Below are 14,621 nucleotides of genomic sequence, written 5' to 3'. Positions count from 1 at the left end.
TTTCTGTGAAAAACGTGGGAGTGGCTGGAGAAACGGAGGAGTGTCTGGGCGAACGCTGGGTGTGTTTGTGACGTCAAACCAGGAACGAAACTGACTGAACTGATCGCAGATGCCGAGTAAGTCTGGAGCTACTCAGAAACTGCTAAGAAGTGTCTATTCGCAATTCTGCTAATCTTTCGTTCGCAATTTTGATAAGCTAAGATTCACTCCCAGTAGGCGGCGGCTTAGCGTGCTAAAAGCAGCTTGCGAGCGAACAACTCGGAATGACCCCCATTGTGTGGAGAAGTACTCCTGCTGCTGTGTAGATCGATTTGAGAGGGGACTCCAATATTCTGTCCGACAGCTCCTTTAGTGCAGGAGCACCCAGGATCATCAGTATGGTTTTCTTAGACAGTCTGGACAGAGGGACCCACTGTCAGAGGAGTCTCCCATTTGACTCTGCTGTCAGAGGGGAATGTGTAAGATGCAAGGAGCCTATGCAACAACTAGAATTTTTTTTATCAGGATGTTGCCAGGATAAGCATTCGTCCAATTCTGATGAAACTGGGAACGTTATTGCAAATACCTGCTTTTTGCTAAAAAAAAAAAAGGCTGAGATGGATTAGGGTCCGTCTCTGTTACATTTAACACCTGGCACACAGCTAATTTAAGTGCCTCTATGCCCTGTGACACTGCCTCCAGCTCGTCCGGGGCCTGCTCCGCATCTGAGTCTTGGAGTAATTACCCCCTCTTCAAGCAGGGCATGTCCTCATCCTCCGAGTAATCAGACTAACACCGAAGGCAAAAAAGTCTCTTTTTAGAAAGTCTGAGGATTGGAGGGAGTGGGTGCTTTAGCCAGACCATTGCCCTGGTCAGTCATTCCACTGACTTAGCTAAGGCCTGCGCCGAAACTGGTTTTGGTGCAGGAGATGGTACAGACCTCCGAGATCTGGAAACCTGTCTTTTCGAGAGGCTTCCAGCTCAGATGAGAAGTCAGACATAACTCCAGCCAGAAAAAAGAAAAGAGACCTTTCTTGCGCTTATAACAAGTGTCAGCCCCTCGTCCCACACAAGAAACCTTCACCGTGGTTTCACTTATAAATGTACACCAAGAAAAATGTGAGGCAAAAGTAGCGCCACTTGTCACTTCTAGAGACATATAATAGATGCTTACACAATAAAGTTTCCCACAATGAGAAATAACGATAAGTGAATCACAGTTCACCTTCCATAAAACTGGATGCTAAAAAGATATTAAGAGAACACAGAACATAGTGTATTCCAATTTAATTAATTGATATATCTTTATTGCTTCTTGGTCTCACTCACATGGCATAAATGTTTAATTTGCATGTAGAAATCAGTGCATCAGGATAATTCAACTTCATAGATATGCTCACAGCATAAACTCCAATTGGCACTTAAAAAGAAAGATAAAAAATAGTGCAATACTGCCTGTGTATGGAAAAAAGGTATTTTAATAAAAGCACTCACAGACACAGACTGAATAACAACATGAAACAAGGAAAAGTTGCACGGACATCAGGAAAAAGCAAACAGCCGCCAGCAGTATGGGATTATAGTCACCGCAAGTCCCGGTTTACTCAAGGCATCCCCACGCTGTTAGATCCGTTCTCCGAGTCTCCAGTCAGTCCAGCATAAAAAGTCCCCAGCTTAAGCGCTTTCGGATAGTGTATCCTTCTTCAGGACACCCAGAATGGTTGGTTCTGCACTGGAGGTGCCGATTCTGAAACAAGCACAGCCTCACATGCATCACAGGATAGGGAAACATCTGCTTGTCCCTGGGTGAATTTGGTATTACATTTTCTTTTTTTTACATGTAAACAGCTTCTGAGCAGATGAGGTTCCCTTGCCTGCCATAATGAACCCAACTTTGTAGACTAAGAGGAACAGACAGGATAGTAAAAGGGACTGATGAGGGAGAGAAGTAACAGGAAAAGGAGAAGTCACACCTGCCCTTTATAGCACTATATACACGGAGTTACAGCGCTGGCATGATATAACTCAGATCAGTGATGTGTATATTGTGCAGTACAATTGCTCTCCCACCACCTCTAGCCCCCACAGCAAACTCGCAAGTCCCTGGTAAAGGTTGGGTGTCAGTACTGTCTGAACAACAGCCAGCAGCAACAGCAGCGTGGAACTTTTTCCCCTTGTAAAAATAAGAATTTACTCACCGATAATTCTATTTCTCGTAGTCCGTAGTGGATGCTGGGGACTCCGTAAGGACCATGGGGAATAGACGGCTCCGCAGGAGACTGGGCACACTAAAAGAAAGATTTGGTACTACCTGGTGTGCACTGGCTCCTCCCTCTATGCCCATCCTCCAGACCTCAGTTAGGATACTGTGCCCGGAAGAGCCGACACAATAAGGAAGGATTTTAAATCCCGGGTAAGACTCATACCAGCCACACCAATCACACCGTATAACTCGTGATATTTTACCCAGTTAACAGTATGAATAACAACTGAGCCTCTCAACAGATGGCTCAACAATAACCCTTTAGTTAGGCAATAACTATATACAAGTATTGCAGACAATCCGCACTTGGGATGGGCGCCCAGCATCCACTACGGACTACGAGAAATAGAATTATCGGTGAGTAAATTCTTATTTTCTCTAACGTCCTAGTGGATGCTGGGGACTCCGTAAGGACCATTGGGATTATACCAGAGCTCCCAAACGGGCGGGAGAGTGCGGATGACTATGCAGCACCGAATGAGAGAACTCAAGGTCCTCCTCAGCCAGGGTATCAAATTTGTAGAATTTAGCAAACGTGTTTGCCCCTGACCAAGTAGCAGCTCGGCAAAGTTGTAAAGCCGAGACCCCTCGGGCAGCCGCCCAAGATGAGCCCACCTTCCTCGTGGAATGGGCTTTCACTGATTTAGGATGCGGCAAACCAGCCGCAGAATGCGCCAGCTGAATTGTGCTACAAATCCAGCGAGCAACAGTCTGCTTAGAAGCAGGAGCACCTATTTTGTTGGGTGCATACAGGATAAAAAGCGAGTCAGTTTTCCTGACTCCAGCCGTCCTGGAAACATAAATTTTCAAGGCCCTGACTACGTCCAGTAACTTGGAATCCTCCAAGTCCTTAGTAGCCGCAGGCACTACAATAGGTTGGTTCAAGTGAAAAGCTGATACCACCTTAGGGAGAAACTGGGGACGAGTCCTCAATTCTGCCCTATCCATATGGAAAATCAGATAAGGACTTTTACACGACAAAGCCGCCAATTCTGACACACGCCTGGCCGAAGCCAAGGCCAATAACATGACCACTTTCCACGTGAGATATTTGAGATCCACGGTTTTAAGTGGTTCAAACCAATGTGATTTTAGGAAACTCAACACCACATTGAGATCCCAAGGTGCCACAGGAGGCACAAAAGGGGCTGAATATGAAGCACTCCCTTTACAAAAGTCTGAACTTCAGGCAGTGAAGCCAGTTCTTTCTGGAAGAAAATCGACAGAGCCGAAATCTGGACCTTAATGGAACCCAATTTTAGGCCCATAGTCACCCCTGACTGTAGGAAGTGCAGAAAACGACCCAGCTGAAATTACTCTGTGGGGGCCTTCCTGGCCTCACACCACGCAACATATTTTCGCCAAATGCCGTGATAATGGTTTGCGGTTACTTTTTTCCTGGCTTTTATCAGCGTAGGAATGACTTCCTCCGGAATGCCCTTTTCCTTTAGGATCCGGAATTCAACCGCCATGCCGTCAAACGCAGCCGCGGTAAGTCTTGGAACAGACAGGGCCCCTGCTGTAGCAGATCCTGTTTGAGCGGTAGAGGCCATGGGTCCTCTGATAACATTTCTTGAAGTTCCGGGTACCAAGCTCTTCTTGGCCAATCCGGAACCACGAGTATCGTTCTTACTCCTCGCCTTCTTATTATTCTCAGTACCTTTGGTATGAGGGGCAGAGGAGGGAACACATAAACCGACTGGTACACCCATGGTGTCACTAGCGCGTCCACAGCTATCGCCTGAGGGTCCCTTGACCTGGCGCAATATCTCTTTAGCTTTTTGTTGAGGCGGGACGCCATCATGTCCACCTGTGGCCTTTCCCAACGGTTTACCAACAGTAGGAAGACTTCTGGATGAAGTCCCCACTCTCCCGGGTGTAGGTCGTGTCTGCTGAGGAAGTCTGCTTCCCAGTTGTCCACTCCCGGAATGAACACTGCTGACAGTGCTATCACATGATTCTCCGCCCAGCGAAGAATCCTTGCCACTTCCATCATTGCCCTCCTGCTTCTTGTGCCGCCCTGTCTGTTTACGTGGGCGACTGCCGTGATGTTGTCCGACTGGATCAACACCGGCTGACCCTGAAGCAGAGGTCTTGCCTGACTTAGGGCATTGTAAATGGCCCTTAGTTCCAGGATATTTATGTGAAGTGACGTTTCCATGCTTGACCACAAGCCCTGGAAATTTCTTCCCTGTGTGACTGCTCCCCAGCCTCTCAGGCTGGCATCCGTGGTCACCAGGACCCAGTCCTGTATGCCGAATCTGTGGCCCTCTAGGAGATGAGCACTCTGCAGCCACCACAGTAGAGACACCCTGGTCCTTGGAGACAGGGTTATCAGACGATGCATCTGAAGATGCGATCCCGACCACTTGTCCAAGAGGTCCCACTGGAAGGTCCTTGCATGGAACCTGCCGAATGGAATTGCTTCGTATGAAGCCACCATTTTTCCCAGGACTCGTGTGCAGTGATGCACCGATACCCGTTTTGGTTTTAGGAGGTCTCTGACTAGAGATGACAGCTCCTTGGCTTTCTCCTGCGGGAGAAACACTTTTTTCTGTTCTGTGTCCAGAATCATCCCCAGGAACAGTAAGCGTGTGGAAGGAACCAGTTGTGACTTTGGGATGTTTAGAATCCAGCCATGCTGTTGTAGCACTTCCCGAGATAGTGCTACTCCGACCAGTAACTGCTCCCTGGACCTCGCCTTTATTAGGAGATCGTCCAAGTACGGGATAATTAAAACTCCCTTTTTTCGAAGGAGTATCATCATTTCTGCCATTACCTTGGTAAACACCCTCGGTGCCGTGGACAGTCCAAACGGTAGTGTCTGGAATTGGTAATGACAATCCTGTACCACAAATCTGAGGTACTCCTGGTGAGGAAGGTAAATTGGGACATGCAGGTAAGCATCCTTGATGTCCAGGGATACCATGTAATCCCCCTCCTCCAGGCTTGCAAAAAACCACCCTGAGCGATTCCATCTTGAACTTGAATTTTTTTATGTATGTGTTCAAGGACTTCAAATTTAAAATGGGTCTCAACGAACCGTCCGGTTTCGGTACCACAAACAGTGTGGAATAGTAACCCCGTCCTTGTTGAAGTAGGGGCACCTTGACTATCACCTGCTGGGAATACAGCTTGTGAATTGCCTCTAGCACAGCCTCCCTGCCTGAGGGAGTTGTCGGCAAGGCAGATTTGAGGAAACGGCAGGGGGGGGGGGGGGGGGGAGACGCCTCGAATTCCAGCTTGTACCCCTGAGATACTACTTGAAGGATCCAGGGATCCACCTGTGAGCGAGCCCACCGATCGCTGAAATTTTGAGGCGGCCCCCCAACGTACCTGGCTACGCCTGTGGAGCCCCCGCGTCATGCGGTGGACTCAGAGGAAGCGGGGGAAGAATTTTGATTCTGGGAACTGGCTGACTGGTGCAGCTTTTTCCCTCTTCCCTCGTCTCTGTGCAGAAAGGAAGCGCCTTTCTGAAGCCGAAAGGACTGTACCTGATAATACAGTGCTTTCTTAGGCTGTGAGGAAACCTGAGGAAAAAAATTTTCTTCCCAGCTGTTGCTGTGGATACGAGGTCCCAGAGACCATCCCCAAACAATTCCTCACCCTTATAAGGCTCTATGTGCCTTTTAAAGTCAGCATCACCTGTCCAGTGTCGGGTCTCTAATACCCTCCTGACAAAATGGACATTGCATTAATTCTGGATGCCAGCCGGCAAAATATCCCTCTGTGCATCCCTCATATAGAAGACGACGTCTTATGTTCGCAAAATAGTATCCCTGTTTGACAGGGTATCAGACCACGCTGCAGCAGCACTATCTGCAGGTCTCAGTCTAGTACCAGAGTGTGTAAATACAGACTTCAGGATAGCCTCCTGCTTTTTATCAGCAGGTACCTTCAAAGTGGCCGTATCCTAAGACGGCAGTGCCACCTTTTTTGACAAACGTGTGAGCGCCTTATCCACCCTAGGGGATATCTCCCAGCGTAACTTATCCTCTGGCGGGAAAAGGTACGCCATCAGTAACTTTTTAGAAATTACCAGTTTCTTATCGGGGGAACCCACGCTTTTTCACACTTCATTCACTCATTGGATGGGGGAACAAAACACTGCCTGCTTTTTCTCCCCAAACATAAAACCCTTTTTTAGTGGTACTTGGGTTAATGTCAGAAATGTGTAACACATTTTTTATTGCCGGGATCATGTAACGGATGTTCCTAGTGGATTGTGTATATGTCTCAACCTCGTCGACACTGGAGTCAGACTCCGCGTCGACATCTGTGTCTGCCATCTGAGGGAGCGGGCGTTTTTGAGCCCCTGATGGCCTTTGAGACGCCTGGGCAGGCGCGGGCTGAGAAGCCGGCTGTCCCATAGCTGTTACGTCATCCAGCCTTTTATGTAAGGAGTTGACACTGTCGGTTAATACCTTCCACCTATCCATCCACTCTGGTGTCGGCCCACAGGGGGCGACATCCCATTTATCGGCATCTGCTCCGCCTCCACATAAGCCTCCTCATCAAACATGTCGACACAGCCGTACCGACACACCGCACACACACAGGGAATGCTCTGAGGACAGGACCCCACACAGCCCTTTGGGTAGACAGAGAGAGAGTATGCCAGCACACACCAGAGCGCTATATAATGTAGGGATAAACACTATCACTGAGTGAATTTTCCCCAATAGCTGCTTGTATAAACAATATTGCGCCTAAATTTAGTGCCCCCCCCCTCTCTTTTTAACCCTTTGAGCATGAAAACTACAGGGGAGAGCCTGGGGAGCTGTCTTCCAGCTACACTGTGAAGAGAAAATGGCGCCAGTGTGCCGAGGCAGATAGCTCCGCCCCTTTTTCGCAGACTTTTCTCCCGCTTTTTTATGGATTCTGGCAGGGGTAATTATCACATATATAGCCTTTGGGGCTATATATTGTGATTATTTTGCCAGCCAAGGTGTTATTGTTGCTGCTCAGGGCGCCCCCCCCCCCCCCCCCCCCCCCAGCGCCCTGCACCTTCAGTGACCGGAGTGTCAAGTGTGTATGAGGAGCAATGGCGCACAGCTGCAGTGCTGTGCGCTACCTTGGTGAAGACTGAAGTCTTCTGCCGCCGATTTTCCGGACCATCTTCATGCTTCTGGCTCTGTAAGGGGGATGGCGGCGCGGCTCCGGGAACGAACACCAAGGACGGGTCCTGCGGTCGATCCCTCTGGAGCTAATGGTGTCCAGTAGCCTAAGAAGCCCAAGCTAGCTGCAAGCAGGTAGGTTCACTTCTTCTCCCCTTAGTCCCTCGTTGCAGTGAGCCTGTTGCCAGCAGGTCTCACTGTAAAATAAAAAACCTAACATATACTTTCTTTCTAGGAGCTCAGGAGAGCCCCTAGTGTGCATCCAGCTCGGCCGGGCACAGAAATCTAACTGAGGTCTGGAGGAGGGGCATAGAGGGAGGAGCCAGTGCACACCAGATAGTACCAAATCTTTCTTTTAGAGTGCCCAGTCTCCTGCGGAGCCCGTCTATTCCCCATGGTCCTTACGGAGTTCCCAGCATCCACTAGGACATCAGAAATATATATATATATATATATATATATATATATATATATATATATATACATACATACATACACACACACACATACATACACATATATATATATATATGGGTCGCACTCACGTTTAGATCAAAAGTCCATCCGCTGGGGTGTCATCCACAGAGGCTCTCACGAGCATCCAATTGTAGAAACCAAATAAATGGAGCACTCACCAGTCCCACACAGACCATCATCAGGAGAATATCAACAGATGTCACAAAAGCTGTCTCATCCAAAACGCAGCTGATGATTTAGGGTTTTGGATGAGACAGCTTTTGTGACATCTGTTGATATTCTCCTGATGATGGTCTGTGTGGGACCGAAAACGTTTGAGATACCCTATTATGCTGCAAGGTGCAGCTGAATTATGCTGTCCGTAAAATAAATTTGGTGCATATTTAAGGACTAAGACTGGTGAGTGCTCCATTTATTTGGTATATATATATATATATATATATATATATATATATATATATATATATATATATATATATATATATATATATATATACATACACACACGTTATGGTAAGAACTTACCGTTGATAACATGATTTCTCTTATGTCCACAGGATAACATTGGGATATTGTCGAGCGACAGCGAAAATGGCACCAACACGGTCACAAGCTTTCTGGCCTCCCAGGATGCATTGGGGCCTCCACTATATAGCCCCGCCCACTGACTCAGTCAGATCAGTTCTTTCCACAGCGATTTTAGGCAGGAACATTAGGTAGAGACCTGTACAGGCGACAAGAACACACATGCACACCCTTCCATACAAGAAGGAAGAGGTTTAGTGATTGTCTAGATCCTCAAATCAGATGCGTCAGGGTTCGGATCCCTGTGGATACCTGTGGACATAAGAGAAATCACGTTATCAACGGTAAGTTCTTACCATAACGTTCATTTCTCTGGCTGGGTCCACAGGATTATCCACAGGATAACATTGGGATTCCCAAAGCCATTTTAGTGGTGGGGACGCTCCTGATTGCATAGGAGGACCTTTCGCCCGAAGTCTGCGTCTTGAGAGGCAAAAGTATCAAAGGCATAATGTCTGATGAATGTGTTTATGGAAGACCATGTGGCTGCCCTACATATCTGTTCTGCTGATGCACCCTGTTGTGCTGCCCAAGAAGGACCTACCTTACGTGTAGAGTGTGCAGAGACATTAGCCGGAATAGGGAGATCTGCATGAGAATAAGCTTCTGATATTGCCATTCGGAGCCATCTCGCCAGCGTCTGTTTACTAGCAGGCCATCCTCTTCTATGGAATCCGTAGAGGATGAAGAGGGAATCTGTTTTCCTGATGGCACTAGTACAATCTATGTAGATTTTTAAAGCCCGGACCACGTCCAGCGACGCTTCTCCTGCAGATAGTCCCGATATCTGAAAAGCGGGGACTATAATCTCTTCATTCAGGTGAAATTTTGATACCACCTTTGGAAGATAGCTAGATCTCATTCTGAGAACTGCTCTGTCTGGAAAAAAACTTAGGAAAGGAGACTTACATGATAATGCTCCCAAATCTGACACTCTTCTGGCTGACGCCATTGCCAGTAAAAAAAGAACTTTAACCGTTAACCACTTAAGATCTGCTCTCTCAAGTGGTTCAAACAAAGGACCCAGGAGAAATTTAAGAACTAAATTCAAATCCCAGGGAGCTGCAGGAGGAACAAATGGAGGTTGAATATGTACTACTCCTTGGAAAAACGTACGTACATCCTGTAGATGAGCAATCTTCTGCTGAAACCATACAGTCAATGCTGAGACTTGCACCCTCAAGGAAGCAACCTTCAACCCTTTATCCAATCCTGCCTGCAGGAAATCCAAAATTTTAGCTACTTTAAAGGATCTCGGATTGTAATTTTTTCCAGAACACCAATGAATATAGGCTTGCCATATTCTATGATACACACGGGCCGAAGAAGGCTTTCTTGCTCTAAGCATGGTTTGGATTACTTGCTTTGAAAATCCTTTAGCCTCTAAGATAGAGGTTTCAACAGCCACGCCGTCAAAGACAGGCGATCCAGATGACTGTGACAACAAGGACCCTGCATTAACAGATCTGGACGTTGAGGGAGCAGTATCGGTGCTTCCACGGACATTCTCAACAGATGTGTACCAATGCCTTCTTGGCCAAGCTGGAGCTATTAGAATGATTGCTCCTTTTGCCTGTTTTATCTTTCTCACTACTCTGGGTAACAGATATTGGAGGGAACAGATATGCCAGCTGAAACCTCCATTCTACTGACAGTGCGTCTACCAGGACCGCTCCTGGGTCCCTTGTTCTTGATCCGTACCTCGGAACTTTGTTGTTTAGATGAGACGCCATAAGGTCTATCTCCGGTAGACCCCATCTGTTCACCAGTGTCTGAAACACTCCTGGGTGTAGTGCCCATTCGGTTTCCTGAATGGTGTGCCGACTGAGAAAATCCGCTTCCCACTTTAGTACACCCGGGACAAATACTGCTGACAATGCCGGGAGATGGAGTTCCGCCCATTTTAGAATGGGAGTTACTTCCTCCATCAGACTCTTGCTGTGAGTTCCTCCTTGATGATTGAGGTATGCTACTGCCGTCGCACTGTCTGAGCAGATCTGGACTGGTCTTCCTTGTAGATTGTCCTTTGCCTGAACTAGGGCCAAGTAAATGGCACTTATTTCTAACAGATTTATCGGCAGGCGACTTTCCCTTACGGTCCATTTTCCCTGGAACCATAGGCTTCCGAGTACCGCCCCCCAGCCTTGCAGGCTGGCATCTGTCGTCAGGACTTGCCACTCTTTTATCCAAAAGGGTCTCCCTTTGTTTAAATGGTCTGTCTGTAGCCACCATGCTAGAGACCTTTTTACATTTACTGGAATCTTTATCATCTGCTTTTTTATCGTTTGATGATTTCCGTTCCATTTGGTCAAAATGAGATGCTGCAACGGTCTGGAGTGGAATTGCGCATATTCCACCATGTCGAACGTTGATACCATCAGACCCAACAGTCGCATTGCTGCATGGACTGACATTGTCTGGGCTTGCAACGCTTCCTGAGCCATGACCTGCACCTTGACTATTTTTTTCTCTGGTAAGAGAACTCTCTGTAGGTCTGAATCCAATATGGCTCCCAAATGAACCATCCGCTGTGACGGATTCAGGGACGACTTCTCCCAATTTATGAGCCACCCGTGTCTCTGTAAACAAACGATCGTCTGTTGGAGATGGCTCAACAGTAAATCTTGCGACTGTGCTAAGATTAATAGGTCGTATAGGTATGGGAATATTCTTATCCCTTGCTTGCGCAGACAAGCTGCCATAACCACCATGATCTTGGTAAACACCCTGGGTGCTGTAGCTAGCCCGAAGGGCAGAGCTTGGAACTGGAAGTGTTCCTTGAGGATAGCAAACCTGAGGTAACACTGATGTGATAGTGCTATAGGTACATGCAGGTAAGCATCCCATACATCCAGAGATACCATATAGTCCCCCGGTTCCATAGCCAACATTATGGAGCGTAACGTCTCCATGTGGAACTTCGGGATCCATATGTAGTTGTTCAACATCTTCAGATTTAGAATTGGTCGATATGACCCATTTGGTTTCTGGATTAGAAACAGATTGGAGTAATACCCCTGTCCCTTTTGTGATGGAAGTACTGGGACAATCACCCCTGACTTCAGTAATTTTTGGACTGCTTCTTGCAGGGCATTGGCCTTCGACTCTATACGAGATGGGCTGGTGCAAAAAAATCTTTGAGGAGGCTGCCTCCTGAATGGGAACCCATACCCCTGAGATACTACCTTCTGCACCCAGGCATCTGTTGTTGACTGTTGCCATATGTGTGCAAATTGCAGGAGTCGGCCCCCAACCCTGGAATCCTCCAGGCGGAGGCCCATCTCTTCAGGCTGAGGGTTTCTGTTCAGGTTTGGAAGCTGGCTTTTTGCTAGCCCACTGCTACCTACCCCTGGATTTAAACTGGGGTTGTTTAGGCTCCTCTTTAGCTTTCGCTTTGCTTTGCCAGCGAAATGAGCGAAATTTTAAACCCTTGGACTTAGGGTTATAGGTAGCCGGAAATCTGACCTTTTTTGATTCAGCCTCTGACTCTAGGATATCCGATAAGGGTTTTCCAAATAATATATTACCCACGAACGGCAATGCTTCCAATTCTTTCTTGGACTCTGCATCTGCCTTCCAGGTCCATAGCCAAACTGCTCTGCGAGCGACTACTGCCAGGGCTGAAGCTTTAGAAGAAACAGTGCCAACATCAATAGCTGCTTCTTCTAAATACTGGGCAGATTGTGTTAAACAGCAAAGACGATCCTTTTGCTCCCTAGTAGGAGAAGGGATGTCATTCTCTAGTTCCTCTATCCATTCGCCCATTGCCTTTGCTACCCAGGCCGAAGCCATAGCAGGTCTTACCACTGCACCTACAAGAGAAAAAATATTTTTCAATAGGCTCTCTACCCTTCTGTCTGTGACATCATTCAAAGAGGTAGATGACAGTGGTAAAGCAGATTTATGCACGAGTCGCAGAACATGTGCATCTACTTTTGGAGGAACTTCTCTCTTCGAACAATCTCCAGCAGGAAATGGATAATAAGAATCCCATCTCTTAGGAATCTTATACTTTTTACTGGGCGCTGCCCAAGACTCATCCATCATTTCCGTCAACTCATCTGACGCTGGAAATTCAACCTTCACTGACTTTGATCGTTTGAATACAGGTGCTTTTGCTTTTAACGCTGTCTTGGCTGGTTCTTCCAGAGAAAGCACAGCCTTCACTGCATTAATGAGTTCAGCTACATCATCTGAACTAAAGTTCTGCGACTGATCATCATACGAGGTTGACTCTATTGTTTCCGCATCATCATCCGATGTATCATCTTGTGTAGTCTGCCATACAGACGTATCTGTCTTAGTCTTACCTGCCTCTTGGTTGCTTGTAGAAGCTACTGGAACCAAACCATAGGAAGGGAGCTGCATGTATGGGTTCATAGTGTAACCTAACCCTTGAGGTGGTGCTACCGGAGCTAACCTGTCCGCTATTGAAGACAGAGTCTTTGCGAACATATTCCATGGTGGCTCTACTGGAGGCTGAACTAACTCCTGTTTTTTACTTCGCTGAAAAGCGAAACAGTTTGCACACAAACCCTCATAAGTGACCAATTGATTCATATCAATTACCCCTGACTTACAAGATAAGCATGTTAGGGCTATGGGAGTGCTTGACAAATTCTCCTCATCACTTTTGCCGCTCACAGACATTTTATCTGATATTGACTACACAATTTTGTGACTGAAAAACACCCTATAATCAGTAGAGGTGAAATCAATCTGACCATAGTGCACCTGATTTGAGGGTCAGAACAGGACTGACATTACACAGAAAAGTCAGCACGCATACTAGCAGTCAGTCACATGTTAAAGCATTAGACATTGTCATATGAGAATACAACCTCCATAATAACTTAAACATAAGTAGGAAAATTGTACTTCTGTTTAACTGGTTCTTTTTTCAACATAACATGCAGAAAACACAGTAATATACAGGTCTCATATGCAATAGGTACTAAAAATTAACAATGCATACTAAAGGAGTAGAAAGGAATTTTTAGTACTGTATACCCTGCCTCCAGAGAGCGGGATACAGGGAGACTCACCACACTTCCATATCCAAGCAAAGACGCTCGTAAGACGCTGAGTTGATTCAGACGCTACTGGTGTACACTGCCGCTCTTAGTAACTGATATCGGACACAGACGCTCACCAACGGACAAGGACGCTGAGCGACTCCACGTGCATGCAGACGCTAAAGGCCTGCGACTCGGTCTGGGCAGGTTTATATTCAGTGTACACAACCGCAGCGTCTAAGCTGCGACCGAGTACCCTCGTGGTAGCGTCTGAGCCGGAAGTGAGGTCATTCAGTTCATGAAACGAGAGACACGCGGGAACTGTCCATGAACTCGGAGGAGGGACGGCCAGGAGAGCGTCTGAAACCCCCTGTTGACTTAAACTTCCAGGATCGCGGCCTCACCTAGTCCTGGCGCCTATGATCCCCAGAGCGTAGCGCTGTCACACCGGGATGTTCGGCGCATCAACACACTGTTTGTAGTCTCCACCAAATCAGTGTAGCTGTGTCCTGACCCCTCTAGTAAGAGGAAGTCCATAGACTCACCGTCTCCCCATGCTCCGGCCACAGCCTGGTAACGTCTGCTGGACCTGCTAGAACATCCGACACAGACGCCCGTCGAGACAGCACTGTACCGCGGAGGTAAGCGTTGTTGCGACCCGGTGGGGAGTTGTTGGAGCGACCCTTTCTAATATGCGTTTAAGACGCTGCTAAGAGAAGTCGCTCAAAAACCAAACAGTAAGTCTATAAAAATAAATTAATGAAAACTTAAGGCTGCTTTCACAGCAGCCCTGTGACCATGCGGCTTCCTGCCGCACCAAGCAAAAAACTGATCTGACTGAGTCAGTGGGCGGGACTATATAGTGGAGGCCCCAATGCATCCTGGGAGGCCAGAAAGCTTGTGACCGTGTTGGTGCCATTTTTGCTGTCGCTCGACAATATCCCAATGTTTTCCTGTGGACCCAGCCAGAGGGGGAAAAAATTTTTTTTTTATATATATATATATATATATATATATATATATATATATATATATATATATAACATACATACACACGCACATATATATATATACATATATACACACACACTACAAGCCCATCACGATGACTATGCAACATAACCGTAATGCCAGCGACCGTGTGCACCCGAATGGAGCAATACTTGAATTGCTCTGTCGGGCACA

The 14,621-nt window shown here is 47.0% G+C and overlaps 1 protein-coding gene across 1 annotated transcript in view; it reads right to left on the bottom strand.

Moving 5' to 3' along the window:
* Positions 1–1,316: 1,316 nt before the first annotated feature.
* KLHL11 (kelch like family member 11) overlaps positions 1,317–14,621 on the bottom strand; it is a 133,370-nt gene continuing 120,065 nt past the window's right edge. Inside the window, exon 4 of the mRNA XM_063959567.1 lies at positions 1,317–1,726. Coding sequence (XP_063815637.1) covers positions 1,683–1,726 — 44 coding nt within the window. The 3' untranslated portion in view covers positions 1,317–1,682. The remainder of the gene's footprint in view (positions 1,727–14,621) is intronic.

Source organism: Pseudophryne corroboree, chromosome 3 (genome assembly GCF_028390025.1).
Source record: "Pseudophryne corroboree isolate aPseCor3 chromosome 3, aPseCor3.hap2, whole genome shotgun sequence".
In the NCBI taxonomy this organism is placed as follows: Eukaryota; Metazoa; Chordata; class Amphibia; order Anura; family Myobatrachidae; genus Pseudophryne; species Pseudophryne corroboree.
This window is presented reverse-complemented; position numbering and strand designations above follow the sequence as displayed.